Genomic DNA, 21,425 nt, shown 5'->3' with positions numbered 1-21,425 from the left:
ATCCTTTCTTCTACATCTAACCTCGAATTTCTGTCCTGAACCACACCATACTTCAACGCCATGTCTCCTCTCATCAAGACAAGATTCCTCATACTATCTGATACCCACGGGTTAAAGTTTAAAGAAGACAGAAAACCTCATGAATCAGCTGACGTAGCTATTCATTGCGGCGACCTCACAGGCCATTCTAAGCTACATGATTTCAAGCAGGCGATTGAGCTGCTCAAGGAAATCGAGGCACCACTCAAGATTGTCATTGCTGGAAACCATGACTTTTCGCTTGATGATTCAGCCTTCGAACAAAAGATTACCGAGGCAAGCAGGCTAGCACAAGAGGATCTCGAAGACAGTATAAAGGCTGAATACGGCGACTACGGCGACGCTAGGCGGCTTTTGCATGAGGCAAGAGACCAGGGCATTGTATTTTTGGAAGAGGGATCTTACCAGTTTACACTCGACAACAGCGCCCTCTTGAAGGTGTATGCAAGCCCATATACGCCGACTACTAGCAACAGCAGCGATTGGGGCTTCCAGTATGGCGGAGCTCACGAGTTTACCATCGAAAAGGGAACCGATATCGTTGTAACACACGGTCCACCTCACGGTATCATGGACATGACAACAGAAAGGCAGCGCGTCGGTTGCCCTCAGCTTTTTGCCGCCGTCGCCAAAGCACAACCCAAACTTCACTGTTTCGGACATGTTCACAACAGCTGGAGTGCAAAGCTGGTTGCCTGGCGACCAACGATCTCTGACCAACCTTCACATTTCAGCGACGTTGACAACGGGAAGTCGTTGGTTATTGAGAACCTATCGCGTCTGAAGAGATCCAAGTTTGAGTCGATACAGGACAGAAAGGCTCGAGAAGACACGGCGGAACGGTACAAGTCGCAACGATGCTGTCGTACAAGTCACTGCGACGGGGATGATTGGCCCCTAGGTCCAGGGGAGACCTTGTTTGTCAACGCTGCAGTTATGGGTGATGATGAGCTCAGTCAGTACCCGTGGCTAGTCGATATTGAGCTGGAGCCCTACCAAGGCGAGAGCTGACGGTGGAGACGATTCAGATAATCAAGTGGCGTGATTATATAAACCAGGGCGAAACTATCGAGAACACAGGTAAATCATTTTGTATTTGTTTCGATCCATTCTTAGTGTGCAGTATCCTCACCCTTTACCCGGGTTTATAGAACCCCCCTTTATAAACCTGCGTGCCCCGTCAGGGCATCTTTAGCCTCTCCCAGGCCCCTGCCATCCATTGGCATTCCATGGTTTAATCACCTATTTGTCGCACGAACCCTAAATGTCTTCTCTGACAACCTGGTAGTTCCACTCTCAGAAACCAGAATTGGCCAAAATGAACTTGTATAGCTCACCAGAAAAAAACGTCCCTTTCTACCTATCTAGTGGGCTTCCCGTCACCAAGCATATTCTTGAGTGGCTGTACTCCTCTGACTCGCTCAGCGACTGGGTATCCGGAGATTTCGGGCGTGGATGCGCGCAGTGGATAGGCTTGGTTTCTTGTTTGGGCCTCGGAGGCCTCTTTCTGCGCCGAAAGCAACATGCCCTCAGTAGTCTCGCGCAGCGGAAAAGGGGTCGAAAGTCAGGCATCGTAAGCGCCCCAGAGTCACTATGCTTGGATCGTTAGGCTGTAGGATCGTGTTCTTCAGGTTAAAGCGATCTTAAACTCGGCGTCAAACAAAGTTATTTGAGGGAAGATGATGAACATGAACCAGAGAAGTGATGAAGTAAAAATCTGTTGACAGGAACAGGACTTTATGTAGTCAAAGGACCTGTTGTCATATCCGACGGTGGCTCGAGGCCAAACGCGTTATCACATGGTTTCAGAGACAATATTCAGTCACGGGACTTGAAATCTTTCTAGTTTATGTTTTCAAACAGGCGTGAAAGGCGGATGAGGGACGTAAACCGTGGTTGCTTTGTCTGCTCAAACGCGCGTCGCCGTTGTGAGGAAGAACGGGGATTATTCACCCACCCACTCACGATCTGAATGGGAGATTTTCTATTTACCGACACGCAGCACCACTTTGTATAAGAATTATCAACATTCATGTGTCACTGCATTTCAATCGAGATGTAGAAAATGCTTGTCCTGAAGCCTCTTACATGGTCACCATTCGCCAACAGAGTGCTACCTAATAGTACCGCTTCACCCGAAGTCTTTTCCTCAGCCTTTTGTTTTTAAATCTGGTGTTGAGGTTACATGTTTCTAAACTTCATTGTTTCTATCCATTTCCGTCTGGTGCTCTCCATATGCAGCCAAACCAACAACCCCGCAATCTAACAAACACTGAGCGATTATCACCAAACATCATCCACTTCGTCAACAAGACCTGCCAGGACAACTTGAGGTCATCACAAAATGCCGGACCAGATTATCCTTGACAAAGATGCCACCCTCGCGGCTCTCCCTCCCGTGGTAGCGACCAGCCTCCGGAGCCAGACCCGGCAAGAGCTTGCCTCGTCTCCCAAGACCCCCATCCTCGTCATTCTCGACGACGACCCTACCGGCACGCAAACATGTCACAACATCAGCATTCTAACAGTTTGGGACGTACCAAGACTGGTAAACGAGTTCAAACAGACCAAGCAAGGCGGCGGCTTCTTCATCCTGACAAACTCGCGCGCGCTGCATCCCGAACAAGCCAGAGAGCTGATCACCGAGATCTGCAGAAACTTGCATGCCGCCTCAAAGGAAACAGGGTCTGCTTTTGAAGTCGTCCTCAGGAGTGACTCGACACTCCGCGGTCACTTCCCACTGGAGGCCGAGGCTGCAGAGCATGTTCTCGGTGCCGCTGATGCCTGGATTCTCTGCCCGTTCTTCCTCCAGGGAGGACGATACACCATGAACGACATCCACTACGTCCAGGAAGGAGACCATTTGGTCCCTGCAGCTCAGACTCCTTTTGCAAAGGATGCCACGTTTGGCTATCAGAGCTCCAACCTGAGAGATTATGTGGTCGAAAAGACTAAGGGAGAGATACCGAAAGAGAGAGTCACATCCATCAGTTTGGATACGATTCGCACTGGTGGAGTTGATGCCGTGTTGGATCAACTCCTTCAAGATGTCAAAGGGCCACGGCCTGTCATTGTGGTCAATGCCGCTGCTGACGAGGACATTGACGTCGTTGTGGCTGCCCTGATCAAGGCCTCAGATTCGGGCAAACGCTTCCTTTTCCGAACAGGAGCCGCGTTCGTCTCTGCTCGGCTAGGCATCCCCTCCATTCCACCAATCTCTGCGAGCCAGTTGCATCTATCAGGAGATGTGGGCGGTTTGATCATCGCCGGCTCCTATGTGCCAAAGACAACCGTCCAGCTTGAATCGCTGAGGAAGTTAACCGGCAAAGATCTCACCACCGTTGTTGTCGACGTTCACAAACTCCTTCAGTCACCCGAAGATGCATCCAAAGAAGTCCAAGAGGCTCTAAAAACTGCAGAGGCGGAAATCAAGAGAGGGCAAGACGTGCTTGTCATGACCAGCCGAGAACTCATCGTCGGAGATGACGAGGCCAAGAGTCTTGACATTGGTTCCACCGTTGCCCGGGCCCTGGTATCTTTTCTGGAAAAGCTCGATCAGAAGCCTCGGTATATCATTGCCAAGGGTGGCATCACGTCGTCAGACATGGCGACCAAGGGGCTGAGAATGAAGCGCGCTCTTATCGTTGGCCAAGCTGCGCCAGGCGTGCCGCTGTGGAGGTGTGAAGAGCCCGAGTCAAAGTGGCCTGGCATTCCCTTTGTTGTTTTCCCGGGAAATGTTGGCACTGATGAAACCCTGTACCGTGTAGTTGAGGGATGGAGGATCTAGCCGTCACGAGCACGCCGTAGCTGCTACAGTTGACTCCCTTTGACGTGTCCAAGCAACCAAGTCATTGGAGTTTACAGAGGTATGGAAACGAAGACTGATGATATTTACGCTTAGTACCTAGCTATAGTTATCAAAAACGTATTCTTCCTTCCTCATAACCTTAGGCAGTCCTTCTAACCTAACCATCACCTGGTTTCTCCATTGAACCTAATCATAATCCCACAGCTCTTCGCCAGTGGCTGTGATCTCTACAAGCTTCCCAATCTTATCTCCATTCATATTGAGGGCCTTGGCCTTGACGGCCCTCTTCTTCTTGCAGTTCTTGCAATATTCCGTCGACATGTCGTTGCCCTGGTCGCACTTGATGCCTGGCCACCCCTGGAGAGGAAGGGGACAAGCCCAGTGGGTGTGATCGGTTCGGATCGTTGAAGTCATTGTTTCTAACGCGGTGTTTTCCTTTGTTTCCGGGTAAGGTTTTCTGTGATATGTACTGCCACTTTTTGTGAGCTGCGTTGACAAACGAATGACGACGAAAGAGAAAGCAGCCATCGTTGCTGTTCTATATACATCTGTAGCGGCAGTACATGTCAAGAATCACTGCTCTCTACTGGCTCTCCTGTCTGGCTCTCACTGCTGCGCGGAATATTGCATCACGATCTATATATTACAAAGATTCACTTTAGACAATATCCACTTCCCGTGAAAAGAGGACAGCCACTCGCGGAGAATGAAGCTACGGACCAGTGACTGTGATTAAAGTATATCCAGCCGTTCTAAAGGCCTGGATATTTGGCACCCCGGCTTGGCCCTGTTGTAGACCAAAGTCTAAGGCTACCTATGCTTGGATAGGTGCCTAGATTGGGAGCTCACTTTCGTGTGCTAAATGTCCTCTCCTCAAAACAAGCTTAAGCGAATTTTAAAGCTAGTCTAAAGTCTAAGTCTTTATGATCTAACTCTAACGCAGCTCTAATTCCCACCTACGATTCATATTTCAAGTTGAAAGGCACCGTAGTTACAACATCCCAGTCGTCTTTATCAGCCTCATCTCCGAACACTCTCAGCGCGCTAACTCTCAGAGAATAAACCCCTTCATCCAGCACAGTACCGTCAGCAAGCAATCCCTTGACATAGGCCCGCTGATCCGAACGAGGTAAGTAGAGAAGTGGCCAACCAGCCACCGCCCCGATGACATCTCCCTTTGCACCACCACGCAAGACATCGACGTGGAGCGCAGCAGTTCCGATGGTGGGCATGATGTAGACATTCGGTGTGGTGTCCTCATCACCGCGGTCCGTGAGCGGTGGGTTGGCCGGATCCGGTCGTGGGATGGTGTAGGTCTTGTTGGCAGGGGCTTCGTTGTTGTAGTTGGCGAGATAGACTTGAGAAGCTTGTAGAACAGGTGTATCGCGCATGCTTCCAGCAACTCCCAAGTATGGCAGCACCAGGGAAGTGTTAGATCCTGTCAGGGCAATGTGTCCGCTGTACACAGGTAGCAGAGTCCCGTTGGCATTCTCTGGCGGCGTGCAAGTGACAGTGACGTCGACAGAACCACCAGCAGGGACATTGATCTTGCTACATAAATCTGTCAGCTCAAGAACAAGAACGGTCCACCAATTACAAACCTAGAACTAAAGCTAATATCAGCCCACTCCTCGACTATCGGGTTAGGAAAGGAGGCAGCCATCAAAGGAGACAAGTCTGGTTGCAAAGTGTACATAGTCGGCGCTTTACGGTGAGAGAGTTGAAGCGAAACGTCGTTGGATCCTGTGTTCTTTACGCTAAAAGTCTTGTTTCCGACAAAGTGGTCAGTATCATTGAATGAGATGCTCTCGATGCTGAGCTCAACGGTAGTGTGCGCTGCGTCAAAGGCTTGCGCGATACCTCCACCCTGCTGTGGCGCCGGGGCTGGCGTGTCTGGATGTGCTTTCTTTCCATCGAACCAGTCGAGTGGCTTTGCCGTTGACATGATGAGTCGTCTCAGGAGCTCTGGTTTCAAGGTTCCTCGGACCTCTCCAATCAGAGCGTAAATACCCGCGACGAGGGGTGCAGCTGGATGAGTTAACAAGAGTGTACCCCACAGCGTGAACACTCTGGCAACTTACACATGCTAGTTCCCGTCATAACTCTGTAGCCTCCCATGGCCACCGGGAACGTACTGAGGATGTTGGCTCCAGGGGCAGCAATCTGAGGGTTCATCGCCAGTTCCCAGGTAGGGCCCCAGCTAGACAAATCCCCCATGTAGCCACCACTCGCATTGTTCTCGAGCTGCTCAAGGCGTACGGCAGTATTATTCCCCCCAGGCAGAGAGACTGTGACAGTCTTGCCCTCTTTCAAAAGGGAGAGCCACTGTTGGGCAACGTAAGGAGGGACTGTTCCCACGCCCTGGAGGCCTTCGGCGTAGTTGTAGAGTTCATCTCGCATAGTCCTTGACATGTCAATATTCACTGGAATTTAATACTGGATGATGAACTCACAAGTTATCTTTTGCGTAGTAGAGCAAGTATTGCCCCCCCTTGGCAACCACGTTGGTGCCTTGGTCCTGTGGATAGCATCCTGTCGCCCGAGCATCCAAATTCTCCAGCAGGACAATTCGCTTGCTCAAATCCGGAGTATCATCAGGCAGAGCCGAACAAGCATTATCAACATCAGCAGCGGACCACAGAGAAAGCGTCACATTTCCAGAAAGTTCAGGGAATCCAGGTAAGAATCCAAACTCTTGGCTCGTCTTGTTGGATTCGACGGCGTACGAGCCGGCAGTGAGCAGCGCTGGGAACATGGTGTTGGTAACTGCGCCTACACCTGTCACTCCACGGCCCGTGGCTGGAGCTGACGCATAGAAGAGGCCAAGGCCGCCGTCGTTTCCTGCGGATATGACGACGGGCACTCCAGCGTCAACGATGCGTGTGGCGAGAACACTCCAGACATCCGAGGGCCAACCACCAGCACTGACAGCAATTATTAGCGCAACAGCTCATGCACATATCGTGGAAACAACTCACTCGCCATCTGAGCAAGAGATGATATCAGCCCCCTCCTCGAAAGCCCGGATGAAAGCTGACAGGAGAATCTCGTTGGTAGACGTGGCACGACATCCCCAAGCACGATACGCCGCCAGCTTGACTCCAGGAGCAGCTCCGGTGAAGCCGTACTTGTTTCCCTCAAGCTGTGCAGCAACTGTTCCCGCAACATGAGTTCCATGGCCTTGGCAGTCATCCATAGGATCTGCGTCAGGTTTGGCCTCGATAGTTCCAGGGAGGAAATCATCACCAGTGAAGTCCCAGCCTGCCTCGACCAAGCAGCCAGGTCCAAAGCATCCTCCAAGAGCCGGGTGGGTATAATCAATGCCGCTGTCGATGATTGCAACTCGAATTCCCTTTCCGGTGACTCCTTCTGCTCGCAGCTTGTCGACTTGCGTCATGACATGGGGCGAAAAGGTGTCTTCAGCAGCATCCCGAGGCGTGATTTGGCGTCGTGGTAGGGCATCCTCAGCAGTATCGTTCGAAGCTGGGGCCTCACTGGTCTCTGGCATATTCAAACGCACAGGGCGGACAGGCCAGACGGCCTTGACCTGTGCCAGCGCCTCAAGTTGATGCAGGATCTGTTTTCCGTCACTCGCGTTCAAGACTTGGAAAGACGCGCCGTTGAAGAGGCGAGAAGTAAACTCGGCACGAGGGTTCGCACCGATTCCTTCCGCCTCGAGAGCATCGTAAAAGGCGGACGCTGACTTGACGGTATCGGCAAACTCGACAATGAAGTCACCGGAGCCGATGGTTCCGGTTGTGTCTGCGGCGCGACGAAGAGCCGTGGCCGAGGCGGTTTGCGCGCCTAGAAGCGCTGAGGCGATTTGGAAGAGACGCATTCTCACGATAAGACCGTCATTGGCGTCGAATTCCAAGACGATGAAGCCATCGAGGATTCGGGTGTAGCGGCTCACAGTTATATAACCAATGTCGATCGGAAGCCCAACCCCTGAACAGACCCATACAACACGATGTCCAAAGGCTAAATACGAGTTTCGCATTAAGGGTTATAGTGTGATAGTGCTTGCTGCAGGGGATAGTCCTTGGCATTCTCCATGATGGCTCGGGCTAGCAACCAGATCTGGCAGCGGGATGAAACCCTGGGCCACAGAAATCGAATCACTGCCGAGGTGATCTCAAGTGCGTGATTATCAAGGGTCAGACTATGCAGCACTTGAGGTATATCCTGCTGGTTGATTCAAGCAGGATATGACATGTTTTGAATTTCAAGAACATGACTAAACAATAATGGAGAGGACAACACCATCTCCTGCGTGGGGAGTAGGTCATAAACCAGTATCCCAGACGTAAACTAGATTCTTTCCAACGCAGAAATAATCAAGCCAGCAGACAGCAGGCCGCAAGTTCCGAGCAATTTCGTCCGTTCTTTATCGTCCAGGGCAATGCGTTGCCCATAATCGCCCATAGTCCCAAGCTCATCCAAACCAGGTCATATCAAATCCGTGACCAGCGGCAGACAATAGCCACTACTCCAGACGCCTGTCTTCCTAGACATCTACACTCTGGAAGCCACCAGACTCATGTAGATGCCCCACAGCAGACCAATGAAACTCAAAAACACGATTCGCCGGTGGACGGGGATGAAACTGAAGCTGATGATGGAAGCAATCGGCCAGATCTTGTAACCGGCGACGATGATGGGGATTGTTTCCTGGGAGGCATTAGCAGTAAGCGATGATGAGGAAAATGAACTAACCGTCTTGATGTTGCTCCAGATCTGAGATGAAGCTTGACCCTTGAGAACACCCATGATGATGAGGAAAGCTACCGTGTTCATAATAGCACCGGCAGAGATACAGTCAACAAACCACTTTGTCAAGGTGTTCTTCATGCTGAACTTGGGCTCCCGGTCTCGGTTGACCTCAGCCATGCGTTCTTCATAGCCCTCCTTGAGCTCGGGCGCATCCTCAGCAGGCGCCATTTCAATATCACCGATACGCTCCTGTGGGCGCCCGGACGGATACGCCGGAAAGGTGCGCTCCAGGAACTGCTGCCAGTGATAGTTAGGAGGGGCAGTGATCAATGTGAGGGTGACGAAGCGGAGAAGAGGCAGGAGATCCAGAGTTACAGGGCGCTATGAGAATGGGTTAGCCAATAGGCTAGTTGATTGGCATAGTGGTCACAGCAATCAATGGCGATTCAAATCAATTGCAGCGATTCACAATGGACACAAACTCACGTTCTGCTGACGCGCCTCAATGAGCTGGGCCAACACATTGGAAGCGCTCGAGAGGGCAGCAGCCTGAAGGGTAGCGGCGACAATGGGAGAAGGCATCTTGAAGGCAAGCAACGACTATAACGAGCGAATTGGAAAGCACGAAGCGATTGGTTGATTGATTGTGGGTTACGAGATGAGATGCCGCCCTTGAGATGATGTTGCTACTTTGCAGTGAGCAACGAGTGGAGGGGCCATGTTTCACGTGTTGCGACGCGTGCGTTGCAGGCCCGGGATAAGTAAAGATCCGTTTACCCTTTGACCCCTTTTCTCATCCCTTGTTTCTCCATAAAATTCCAGACGTCGTATCCGTATTTGAGAATGGGCATACGAGCCTGTAGGCATTCAGGGTAGAATTCATGAATACCGATGGTTTTTAGCCACCATTCTCCAGACATTGTCCATTCTGGTCATAGCAGCTCAATCTGGGGAAAACGCCAACCAAACAACCCCTGTCAGTTTGGCCCCACAGCGTCAACGGTACAGGGTGGATGAATAGATACCCAGGCAGGCTAGATAACTCATCCTTGAGGTCAATATTTAAGAAAAGTTAATATTAATTCTATCAACATCCGCCTGATAGCGCCTATGTGAGACTTCTGCTTCCAGCAATATGTATTCATGCGCGCTCCTGTCTTACACATTGCCATACACCGTTGAGAACTCTTATGGCAAGGGAATAATTTGCGAAGAAAAATGTGATATTGAAAACTTCTAGTTCTGTGACACGTCAAAGCTGTGTATTTAATTGCTCCATATTCATACTCACCATTCAAGGAGTCTATTAGGATCACATTCGAGAATATACCCACCATGGCATCAATGCTTCTGGGTCGAGACACGCTGCCCTGTTTAACTCCACAACAAAAAGTCCTTTTCGGCCTCTAACGCTTGTATTGTCTATATATAAGTTCAAGAGATAAGTCACGTATAGCTTCTCAAATTTTAAGGCTGTATGACCTTGACACGAGTGGTATTGTGCGGCCATACTTGGGCATCACCAGCATCAGCAAGTGCACACCGAGTACATCAAAGACCCGAGGACTCAAAACAATCCTGTGTTTGCAAGTGAATCACATAATAACGTTCTCAAGACTTCTTCACTGCGAAAACCCAACAAGTTGAACTCCAGGTGCTGGCATGAGCATATACCCTGGCCAGTAGGAACTCCCCGTGAACCGTATCAGTATCGCCCTCTCCACCAGTCACATCCATGCAGAAACAAGCATCCGAGTCTCAGAGGGAGCCAATGACGGTCAGGTCGGAGATAAGAGCCGAAATACTATGGCAAGACAACCGAGGTTCCAATCAAGGACGCTTCGCGGCTTCCTCAACAGGGAGAATCCGGTTGGCCTCAAAAGGAACAGTACATTACCTCGGTTGTATGATCAAGTTGATAGCATGCCGTCTGCTTGATCCCACTGTTACCTCCTCCTGCCCTTCTTCCTCTGTTATCGTCCAGCACTCAAACACTGCACAATGACATCTTGCTGTGACATGACCCCACGGACTACCCGGCATTCCTATCCAGTTACATAATGAATCAACAGCCCTGAACAAAAGAACAGGGAGCTGTAACGGATTCTTGGACAGCTCGTAGAGAACCCTACTAAATAGGCTTGCTTACCCGTGACAACTGCGTCACGCGCCTGCAACCGAAGCCGCCCTGCCTCGTATCATCAGCCTCCAGGTCTCGACCTGACCTCAGGACAAACCCGGGCCGTTATCACGCCCGCCCTTCTCTCATCCACCTTCTGTAAGTGGTACACACCCTCTCCGCGTCCGGTGGCGTATCCACCGTGTACCTGTGTCCTTTATCACTGCAGATCCGATAAGCTTGCCTGTACCCCGCGTTTTTTGCTCTCATGTCCTAGTCCACAACTGGCAATGTTAACCCGCAGGTGGTTTTCTCCAACTGTGACCGGATCCGGTCGTGTTTGACGTGTGTCTTGCTCGCTGGTGTCACTGCCGTGTAATCGAGGGGGGTTTGTGGAAGAGTTACGCATAAAGAAAAAGGAATCCCGCAACTTGGAGTTCCGAGATTGCTACCTACGTCGATAATGTTTGTTCCGAATCGTTTGCATTAAGCAATAGGCAACGGTAATCATGCTTGTCTTTTCCGAGACTCTTCAGCCTGCAACGGTCAAGACGGTGCTTGCTCTGTCATTCTGTCTTAGCGCTGTTGCATGCCTTGGCGTCCTTGCCCATACTCTTCTTCACAAGCGAAAGGCCCTCACTCAATACTCGCGATGGCCGTCGTCTCCTCCTCCAGAGCCGGTAAAGAGGACCTCTGAGGTGGATTACACCAAGGTGTTTCCGCCCTCGCAGCGACATGTTCTCCAAGAGATCTCCTCCTCCTTCTCGTCCAACATCGTAGACCTTTCCTTCAAGCCTCTTTTGAGACTGGATGAGGACTATCGCACTGCCAGTCCCGCCAAGTACAACTTTACCGGCTTCAGCGTCAGCGAGATCAAGAAGCTCGGTGACTTTCCCGACTACGCAAAGCTATCCGGTGTCCCTCTGCCTACGCCCCTGAAGAACTTCAATGTCAAAACTGCGCTGCCGAGGCCTTATCGTCCCTTCCGGTGGGCTTACCACCAAACAATGTGTAAGTGACAGTGGATCCATCTCAAACCCACCAGCAAGCTAACTTCCGATAGCTTTCAAGAAACTAGACACGGACTTTTGGTTGGAAGTGGAGAATACCTATCCAGAACGCATCCGTCAGCGTCAGGAACTTTACGCCAAGCATGGTAAAGACGTTCTGCAGGCGCTTCCGGGTTCTGAGCTCGCGGTCAAGGAGCTCATGGAGATGATCATCCAGTTCCTCTGCGCAAGATACCCACAGGCATTCGAACTCCACGGCAACACCTTTGTGAATCACATCCTAGGAAATAAGCAGGATCTGGACAAGATTGAACCCCTGCATTTTATCCTCAACCACGTCCCTGAGGATTTCGCCCTCACGCTTCGGGATCCTGCAACGGGTCGATACACTTTCAGAGCGGGTGTCATCTGTTCTTCTGTTGGTTGGAAGCTGAGCCAAAAGATGGGACTTGGATTGCCAGAGATTCATGCCCCGGTGCCTGACTATAAGGAGAAGATGGAGTTTAGCATGGACCGGTAGGCACAGCCCAATTGTATGTGATCATTGGCTGACCCGTCTAGTTTCTTCACAAAGATGCCCGCCAACAGTCCAATCCAGCGAGGCTCATGGGGTCTCGAAATTGGACAGCCTCTGTTTCTCCCCTCCGACCACCCCGATTTCAGCCACCGAGACTCGCAAAACCCATCTCTGACCCCAGAAGATCTCCACCTGCGAGTAGACTGGCAAACCCTCCGCAGACTACCCCTCTCCGGCGCCATCGTCTTCAACTTCAAAGCTCTCTTCACACCACTGTCCGAATTCCGAGACGAACCCTACATCCCATCCCTCGTCCTCAAGGTCCTCAACGAAGGAAAGGAGAACCTCATGAAGTACAAGGGCACATGGCACGTAGAGCACGTCGCGAAACCAACTTTGAAAGAGTGGGAGCGTGAGCAGATGGAGAAGGGCATGATTCCAAAGGACTGGGAGCCGCGCACTTTAGATGAGATGCCTTTCTTTCCCGGATGGGAGAGGAAATGGAACTTGGAATGATTTGATGATGTGTGATGAATGTGCAGCATAAGTAGCTTAGCGAAATTTACTCTGATGATGAACCTGATCTTGAAGGCAATCTTCCCTTGCATGGTGCCAAACGCACGCTTGCAGTCGTTAGTCCTTCGTATCACGGCATCATGTCAGTACCAAAGAATGAAAAGGACTGGACAAGACTCTCGGAACCCGATCACCAAGACACAACACAGGCAAGATTTTTAGTACGAATAAGTAAATGATATTCAATCGAGAATGCGGTATTTAAAAATAACTAGAAAATTCATGATGCATCGCTCAATGCCTCGTAAACAGCCACATCTATCACTATTTTGATATTTACAGACACTCCCCACACAAACACCACCATCTACCACGGGTATTTCCTCACCTCGTCCTCCTTCTCGAGGTTCAATCCCCTCGCCAACTGCTTCTCGTGCTCCCTGTCAAGATACTCAAGCAGCACACCACCGTACTTCTCCTTGCCCTTGTAGTTGGACACCTTGTCGTCCCAGCTGCGTACGGCGCTAGCCAAACGACCTGGTACGTAGTCTTCCTTAACAATATCGGTGACGGGATGGAAGTATGTGCGGATGGTAAAGACAATGGCACCTGTCTTGGGGAGGCGGCGGAGGGACTGGCGCTCAGAGCGGAACATGTGGTGCTCGATAGCCTTGTCCTTTTGCGCCGTGCTCCAGCTCACAACAGGGTCATCTTCACCGCCAATACTCCAGCTCCAGGGGAGAGAGTCGTCAACTTGGAGGAAGTAGTTGTTGCGGCAGTAGACAGACTCGCACTTGAGACGCTTGAAGAACTTGCACATGCCAGTCTCGAGCTTCTCCTTGAAATGCGGTACATCACCAGAGTAGTGAATATCAGAGAGCGACATGCCGTACTTGTCCGAAAGACGCCAGAAGCCCGCGAGGAGTACAGCGCCAGCCATGAGGTAGTACTGTCCGTCGGGGCGCTCGATCATCAGGGCGAGGTCATCCTGGACCAGACGGGCGCAGATGGCCATGGGGTCTTCGGCCAGGGGACGCTCGACAATGTTGAAGTCTTCACCAGACCACTTGTTCTTGATTCCAACAGGTGTTCGCTCGAAGAGGGTCGGGTATCGAGCGGGGAGATACTCTGTGAGTTCCTGGAGGAGTTCGATGGCGGCGGGATAAGCGTCGGGGTGAGTAGCGACACACTTGTCACCACGCTCCTCGATACGAGCCTTCTTGTCGGCATGGTACTTTGGAAAGTCGCTATCCAGCTCTACCCACTCCTCCGAGGACACGGTACGCAGTCCCATGGTGACCTGGTACTTTGGCCCGTAGCGGAATGCCCGATAGGGGAGGGGCTTGGTCTTTTCGATGGACCAGCCGGGGTAGGGCTCAGGGATGGGAGTCTTGTAGTCGCTGGGTTCCCAGCCAGCAGAGACTTGGGGAAGGTCATTGTCGAGTTTGGATTTGCGGGTTGAGAGGATGCCGAATATTTGGTAGGCGACGAAGGAGATGCCGGTCAAGATGCTGAGGACGACGATGGCCTCATGAGCACCGAAGGAGGATAGTGAGAGAACCATGATGAATTGCAATTGAATCCAGAAGAGGTGGATGGGGAAAAATATGAGTTGATACTCGATGGACCACCATGTGAGTCTTGTAAGGGTTGAAAAGCTATCTGTGATACTATCAACCCCCAAGTGGTCAACACCCTCTATTTGAACTCCCACCTCTTCACCATCCAATACAACCAAAACCCTCAATTGAACCCCCAAACTTTCCACTGGGGCAAAAAACAAGAGCAAGATCGGGATCATGTGCCGGGAGACAAACAGCAGATTGCTCAAAGCGGCCATGTCTACCCCGCCATCTCGAGTTATCGGGGAACTTGTCCCAGATAGGAAAAAGAAGCCTATCACGGGTGGCGGGGCAGATGGTCAACACCGCGCCCGGATACGTTTGTCTGAAAGAGATGGACGACGCGCGAGGGGATCGTTTTACGTGATTGAGAAAGATCAAGAGGGCGTTTGGGTAAGCTTATGAGAGATCAAAGCGGAGGCTGAGGGGGGTGAGGAGGGTTGGGAGTTGTATATGAAGGAGAGATTGTTCCTCTTCAAACAACTTTTCAGTCAGACAAGACACAAACACCTTCTCTACAAGCCCTCTTCTCTCGATCATCTTCTAAGTCATCCTCTCCAAGTCATCCTCCAAGTCCTCTTCCTCAAACCATCTCCCCAACCTCCAAAATGGCCGCCTTCCAGCACTACGCCCAAGCCCAAACCAAGTACGAGGTCCCTCTCCTCGCCAACGAAAACGCCTTCCTCGGCGACGTCCACACGTCAGACAAGGACGCGACGAACCCCATCTCTGCCGGCTTCTTCCGCCTCAAGAACGGCACGCCCCTGACCTACACGTACAAGTACGACGAGACAAAGATCATCCTCGAGGGCAACTTCACCCTCGAGGACGCCACGGGCCAAAAGGTCGACGCCAAGCCTGGCGATGTCTTCTTCATCCCCAAGGGTGCCACCATTACCTTCACCACGCCTGATGAGGGCTTGGCTTATTACACTGGTGCTCGCAAGTACATGGATGTTTAAGATGGATTAGAAATGCAAAGGAAATTTGGGGCTACAGGATATAGATTCATGATGAAATGAAATAGAATTGCTCCCATAAAGTGTCCCGACCAATCTCAATAATACTGATACTCCATGCCGTGAATACCATACCCTCTTCGCCATACCAAACCAATTCGCTAGCTATTTTTACATTTCACTTAAAACTTCATAAATTAACCAAACATTGACCGTAGATTCTTATCCTCCATAACATCTACCCAGTGCACCGTCGCCGACCCCGGCGCCTCATTGTCGTACGCGTCCCAGATGGCCTTGATCAGCTCCCTCGCCATCACCACCGGCTTCGGTGGTAAAGTGTTTTCCAGCATGTTGAGTCTCCCGGTGATGAAATGCCGAGCATTGCTGATGTCGAGCGACATGCGGGAGATGAGGTTCCCTGGGGGTGCCGAAGCCGGCGACGTACCCAGCGCCTCCATGGGGTCGCCGGGAAGGGCGCCAAAGGGACCTGGCTGGAAGCCGGTGACGGGGCTGGCAGCTGTCTCGAATGAGAAGCCTGGAACTTCGAGGAGGGTCATGGTATCGTAGCGGAGACCAGTGCTGGCTGTGATGTACAGCAGAGGCTGGATGACACGTGTTCCAGAGTTGGGCGGGATCTGCTCGAGGACGTTGACGAGTCGCAGGCTGAGGGGGATGATCCACTCCTCCCACGGGATGTGTCTGCTGTTTGCGTGCGCAGAGTCCAGAGGTAACCGTAGGGCGACGAGGTCAGGGAAGGTCTGGTACAGTTGAAGAAGCGCGGCCAGCTGGTAAGCCTCTGCGATTTGCGAAAGGTGAAGCGCAGGTGTGCGATAGTCTCCAGTCTCGGTGACTGAAACAGCAGCCGAAAACTCCAATCCCAGTAAACGCTCCTCCAGTCGTTGGGCTTCCTGAATCTCCTCCAGCGCTCGTTGAAAGTCCCGTTCCGTTTCCTTGGGCAGCTTGAGGTGCCGACGGAAGCTCCGGCATAACCGTATCGACTGAGCAAAAAGCTGAGCAGCAAGTGGCGAGATACCCGTCCACGGATGAGGTGAATTGTCGATATATCGCTCAGCTAATTGCATGTTTGGGTCAGTCCGGGGTCCGATGATGGTGTTGTCTGATTCGACGACTGCATTTGTCTCATCCTCGACAGCGGCGAGGAGCATCTCGCAGTATGCGAAGCTCCTGTTGAAGAAGGAGAGTAACTCCAGGTCTTTTTCGGAATATGTTGAAAGGCGACGGTTGAGACGTTTCAGAATCATTTTTGCTTCTCGGAAGAAGGGTAGACCAAGTTGCCTTGCATCCACCCAGCAGACAGTCGTTCCCAGGCAGAATAACGAAAATAATAGTCCAGAAGGAATCGTGTCGAGTACTGTCCGGCAACTAACCTCTTTCGCCTCAGAAAGCACCGACCCTGTCGCCGCCTGTAGGAAATACATGGCAGACTGCCTCATGTTGGGCAACCGGGTCGACAAGAAGCCCGCCGACATGCTCTGCAGCGAACTAAACACCGAGTGAGAAGTCGTGCACAGCTCGAGAGCCAGCTTGCGGTTCAGGTTGGTCTCCGAGTCGAAGCCCGACCATGCCGTGCACACCTGCTCAAACCAGTTGCTGATGAGGAGGGACGACGTGTCGGCGATGAGGCTGACGGTTAGCGGTGTGCTCTCGAGGTACTGGCCGGCGGGAGGTACGAGGGCCTGAGAGGTCATCTCGACGTTTGGAGTCATGGCCGTCATGTCGCTGGTGTCGACGATGGGATTTGTCTGGGCAAAGAGGTCCGTCTCCGAGTCGGTGCAGGAACTGCTTGTCCAGCTAGCGTCGCCCAAGATGGATGAGGCATCCTCTGTCGCCAAGTCGTCTTGTTTCGAGGGTCCAGGAGCAGGATCTAGTATTGTCATGGGTAGTGCTGTCGTAGGCGTCTTGTCGGTTCGAACGGAAGAGCCTCTTCGCGAGGGTGTGGGTGAGGGACCAGTCTGGATGTTGATGTCCATCTCGCCGGGCTGATGTTTAAACGACCACTTGAACTCCTTCCAATATCCTCCACACTTGACACCTTTTCGAATACATCTTAAACACTCTGGTCTCGTCTCGTCGCATTTTGTCTTGCCATGTTAGTCTTGGGACCGATATACCCACATCAGAGAGCCCTACATGTTTGGCCTTGCAGGTGGCACAGCCCGACCGCGACCGAGGATTAGGCCCATTCTTTGGCCTGGCCGAGGTGCGCTTGCAGCCGCTCTTTGTCGTAGACGTCTTTGTCTGCATGACGACCGTCTTTCGAATCTCGTATATCGGCAGTATCAAGTCGTCGTGGCCGGCAGCATCCCGATCATGAACAATGACGGAGCGAAATCATCACGAGACGAGACAGGTCTGGGTCTGGCTCGTTCTTATGGGATCGGACAGGGGGGCCAGGGTGTGTTTTCTGGTTGGTGCGTGGCAGCCTATCTCCGACGAGATAATGGGGGGAGGGAAAACGCGGGGAAATGCATCATTATCTCAGCCACTGCGCGAAGCTAAACTGATAAGGAGCCTTGGAACTACGGTAAAAGAGAGAAGCTGGTAGGCTCGGTCATCTCGGCAATTGGGTAGAAGAGGGAGGCTAGTCATGCGCCTGAGATGTTGCAAACCCGGTGCCTCCATTGATTGCCACAATGTTGAGCCTGGTGACAACAAAGGCTCTTGCTGAGGATCCTGTCAACAAGATATATAATTCAGATCGAGATAACCTCCCCCATGGACAAGGGGAAACCCGTTGTCTGGTCCACTACGCGCCAAGGCAGGCCTCTCGGGAGTCAGATCCGTCATGGTGAGAAGTGGACTCTGGTGGAGCGCACTCCACAGCCAAGCAACAACGCCTGGTCCGCGCGGGATGAAAGATAAGAAGTATTTTAGAGGAAAAGAAGAGGATTCTAGATTTGCTGTGCTGCGAGTCATTCCGAAAGCCGAGCATTGGCATTATGAGCGCCCGTCGTTATCCCTTATCCTTGGACATTGACATCCGCAAAAAGACAAGGACCAACAACGGGGTCCGAGCCTGTCCCCTTTTCCGTCATGAATAATAACAAGGTCAGGCGCCTGAATCCCCAACGCCCCATAGGACGACAGGTGCAGTACCGATGTGTCTTCAGAATGCGGGGTGCCACACCGGGATATGCATCACAATCCGCATCTCCCACCCACTCAGAGTCCTCCAAATTCCCAGATCGACATCTGTTGTTCTCCCCGTGGCTTTTTTTTCTTTACCCCAGGAATTTGAGACAGTTCCCCGGATCAAGCTATTACAAACGGAAACCTAGACGAGGCCATCTACCGGGATTGTTGGTCCACTCGGCAATGCAGAGCGTGGTTGAGTCTGGGGAAGTGCTTGTGAGTAGGTGGATAAAAGATGAGACCATCTCTTCTTTCTGGATGAATCCTGATGCCTTCTTCTTCACCTGAGCCCAACCTTGGGAGCGGCATCTTGTCCTTCCATCCGATGTCATCTCTGGGGTCGCACGCCACAACCTTCCCCAAGCTAGCAAGTCATGCCACTTCCCGGATTGCGACGGTGACATTTCCGGGCGGTGAGAAACCTCACCAAACTCACAGCAAAGCAGTCAAGTCTTGCCACCTCAACTACAGATGACTGTCAGCGGCTTCACTATTGCCCAATCTTAAGCCCTTACCATTAGCCAACTCGTGTTATTAGTTTGCGGCCGTACTTTCTAGCCTCCGAGCAGTGACTTGTTTCCATTTGCTTCCTCTTCTTCTCCTACAGCCCTCCATTTTGACAGGGGTTGGATAAGGACCCTGCGACAGTATCTTACAAGTCATATTTGAACCTCGACGTATCTATTAGTATAGATATGCATCTGTATTCCCCATGCTTCAGGGATAGGATTTTTGTAACAGGTAGGCCGGATGCCTCGGGTGCCATGAAACCTCGAATATGAGCTGCTTCCAGCTGAGTGTCAACTGTAACCCCTATTGTCGGCATTGTGAACCTCATACTGCGCTCTCAGGAGCATGTGAGAAGGGCCTACTGACCAGGATACTACCTGTACCAGGTTCTTTATCATCAACAACGGAAAAGGGGGCATGCCTCTCTTGGCCAGTTTGAAGCCATGCGATCTCCTTTATGGCCCAGCACACCCGGCCACAGCACTGCTCACGGCTTAGGTAGGTAGCAACGCCCAAGTGAGCGATAGACTCCCAACTCGGAGGACCTAACGCTTGGCCAACAGTGTATCTTACGCAGCAGCATATACTACAGCAAAGTGTCTTGTCTATCTCTATGTCTAATGCTCCTCATCCCAAAGAACCACCCACTGATGCTCCCCCTACAGTCTAGCTCTATTCTTCTCCGCCTCCTCAGCCTCAGCCTTCGCATTCGACCTCTCCCACATAGACTTGCGCAAATCCGACCCCTCGTTGAAAGCGCGGAACCACTCCCTCTTGAACGGCGGCAGCTTGCGTCCCACCCCTGGCTCGCCCTCACCGGCCAGCTCGCGCACCTTGTCAAAGTAATCCTCAAAGTCGGGGTACACGACCGAGAACTTGGGTCCATCGCCGTGTGTCTTTATTCGTTCGGCTTCCCATTGCTGCATTTCTTCCGCGGAGGGGAGGGTTGCTCGACCTGCGAGGAGACGGGCTGCGTAGACGGCTTGCCATTCAAAGATCTTGAAGGTGAGACCAGCACCTACAGCGCCGACAAAGAGAAGAGTAGGGTCCTGGTTCCAGACGACATGCTGGTAGATTCCGGGGACTCTGTTGTTGCGTACCGGCACAGAAGGGAGGAAAGGGAGCGTCCAGCTATAGCCTGTCCCAAAGATGATGTGGTCGACGTCCAGGATCGAGGTGCCGTCAATGAGATGCACCGTTCGACCAGTGGCCTTTGAGATAGACGGATGCTTCTTGATCTTGGGGTGTGAAAAGGCTCCGTCGCCAAAGTAGGCATTCACTGTGTGTCCAATGGTGATGCTGTGAACCGGCGACTTGGCTGTGCCAACAAGATCAACAGCAATGTCCGCCGCCGAGACAGATGCCCCGACTGTCACAACTCGCTTCGCCAGGTTGTTAGCTATTTCCACTTCGTGGAAGACTGTAGGGAAACTCACTTTGCCCTTGAAGTAATCTCGTCCTCGAAAGTGCTTGCTATGCAAAACACTCCCAGGACGGGATTTCTCAAACTGGTCCAATCCGTCTATCGGGGGGATATACGGCACCCAGTAATGTCCGCTAGCGACAACCACAGCGTCGAACCATTCCGTCCACCAGTAATCCTTTTCGTTACCTTCCTTTCGCAGAACAACCTTCCACTCGTCGCCGACCTTTTCAACATGTTCCACAGTTGTGCTGTAAGAAACAAGATCCTCGTAATTGTTACGCTGCAAAAGCCCAGCGATATAATCTCGAATAACCTTCCAAGTCCGAAAGGGTGTATCAGGACCGTGAATCCCGATTGACCACTCACTGCGGATTTCGGGGATGGGCTCCTGAGTAAACTCCATCGTCACACTTGCGACGTTGGTCTCGAGATACGGATAAATGGAAGACTCTTCAAAGCGCGGCTGACTAGACTTTGGTGCATAGGCCGGAAGCTTCTCGGGGATTGTTAGAGGCGCATCTGCGGTGCGGTCTGCCAATTGCGACAGGTTGGAGATTGTTGGGGGTTGAGATTTATCGCCGATCCTGGGACTGTCAGCAATTGCACCAGAGTTTGATGAAGGCAATTGTCAATGGAAGTGAAATCTTTACCAGCAACCTCCGGGACCTTCGCGACGTTCAAATACTCGGATGAGATCGAATATCTTTTCTTGGGCTAAGGCATCAACAGCGATAGCGCCCGCGGGACCAGCGCCTATGACTGCCACGCGCTTAACGGGAGGGATCGACATGGTGTCAATTGGAAGCCGACAATGAAAGAGCACACAAAAGACAAACTAGTCAGCTCAGAAACTCTTCTGAATCTGCGCAAACAATGAGTTGACAAGGCAGAGTCCAACTTCCAAAACTCTTCGGGGCATTAACCACCGCCCTTTTCTCCACCCGCCGGCTCAGCGGCAGCCAGTTAACTCGGCGTGTGGGTGGGGATATGGTTGCGATGCCTTCGATTGTGCTTCGATTGTGCTATATCA

At 51.8% G+C, this 21,425-nt stretch overlaps 8 protein-coding genes across 8 annotated transcripts; 4 read left to right on the top strand and 4 right to left on the bottom strand.

Moving 5' to 3' along the window:
- Window positions 1–60: 60 nt before the first annotated feature.
- MRS44_010048 (uncharacterized protein) lies at window positions 61–1,050 on the top strand (the record flags this gene model as incomplete). Its single annotated transcript, XM_046273919.2, has 1 exon — window positions 61–1,050. One exon carries the CDS (start codon window positions 61–63, stop codon window positions 1,048–1,050), a length of 990 nt encoding a protein of 329 aa, XP_046131510.2.
- Window positions 1,051–2,383: 1,333 nt separating this feature from the next.
- Window positions 2,384–3,826, top strand: MRS44_010047 (uncharacterized protein; the record flags this gene model as incomplete). The annotated part of the gene is made up of 1 exon (XM_046276528.2): window positions 2,384–3,826. One exon carries the CDS (start codon window positions 2,384–2,386, stop codon window positions 3,824–3,826), a length of 1,443 nt encoding a protein of 480 aa, XP_046131511.2.
- Window positions 3,827–4,033: 207 nt separating this feature from the next.
- MRS44_010046 (uncharacterized protein) lies at window positions 4,034–9,142 on the bottom strand (the record flags this gene model as incomplete). Its single annotated transcript, XM_065619976.1, has 9 exons — window positions 4,034–4,385; window positions 4,808–5,398; window positions 5,449–5,875; window positions 5,929–6,251; window positions 6,301–6,771; window positions 6,826–7,828; window positions 8,410–8,518; window positions 8,564–8,941; window positions 9,047–9,142. The coding sequence occupies 9 exons, from the start codon at window positions 9,140–9,142 to the stop codon at window positions 4,034–4,036; spliced, it is 3,750 nt and encodes a 1,249-aa protein (XP_065476165.1).
- A 2,046-nt stretch (window positions 9,143–11,188) lies between these two features.
- On the top strand, window positions 11,189–12,722 carry MRS44_010045 (uncharacterized protein; the record flags this gene model as incomplete). The annotated part of the gene is made up of 3 exons (XM_046272770.2): window positions 11,189–11,690; window positions 11,743–12,205; window positions 12,251–12,722. The coding sequence occupies 3 exons, from the start codon at window positions 11,189–11,191 to the stop codon at window positions 12,720–12,722; spliced, it is 1,437 nt and encodes a 478-aa protein (XP_046131514.2).
- Window positions 12,723–13,089: 367 nt separating this feature from the next.
- MRS44_010044 (uncharacterized protein) lies at window positions 13,090–14,286 on the bottom strand (the record flags this gene model as incomplete). The annotated part of the gene is made up of 1 exon (XM_046276530.2): window positions 13,090–14,286. One exon carries the CDS (start codon window positions 14,284–14,286, stop codon window positions 13,090–13,092), a length of 1,197 nt encoding a protein of 398 aa, XP_046131515.1.
- Window positions 14,287–14,952: 666 nt separating this feature from the next.
- MRS44_010043 (uncharacterized protein) lies at window positions 14,953–15,306 on the top strand (the record flags this gene model as incomplete). Its single annotated transcript, XM_046269984.2, has 1 exon — window positions 14,953–15,306. One exon carries the CDS (start codon window positions 14,953–14,955, stop codon window positions 15,304–15,306), a length of 354 nt encoding a protein of 117 aa, XP_046131516.1.
- A 194-nt stretch (window positions 15,307–15,500) lies between these two features.
- On the bottom strand, window positions 15,501–17,297 carry MRS44_010042 (uncharacterized protein; the record flags this gene model as incomplete). Its single annotated transcript, XM_046269985.2, has 1 exon — window positions 15,501–17,297. The coding sequence occupies one exon, from the start codon at window positions 17,295–17,297 to the stop codon at window positions 15,501–15,503; it is 1,797 nt and encodes a 598-aa protein (XP_046131517.2).
- Window positions 17,298–19,628: 2,331 nt separating this feature from the next.
- MRS44_010041 (uncharacterized protein) lies at window positions 19,629–21,185 on the bottom strand (the record flags this gene model as incomplete). The annotated part of the gene is made up of 2 exons (XM_065619975.1): window positions 19,629–20,979; window positions 21,046–21,185. The coding sequence occupies 2 exons, from the start codon at window positions 21,183–21,185 to the stop codon at window positions 19,629–19,631; spliced, it is 1,491 nt and encodes a 496-aa protein (XP_065476164.1).
- Between the last annotated feature and the right edge of the window lie 240 nt (window positions 21,186–21,425).

The sequence above is a fragment of the Fusarium solani genome (assembly GCF_023522795.1).
Source record: "Fusarium solani strain SB1 chromosome Unknown bctg00000006, whole genome shotgun sequence".
NCBI lineage: Eukaryota > Fungi > Ascomycota > Sordariomycetes > Hypocreales > Nectriaceae > Fusarium > Fusarium solani.
The sequence above is the reverse complement of the archived record's forward strand: the minus strand, read 5'-3'. Positions and strand labels throughout refer to the sequence as shown.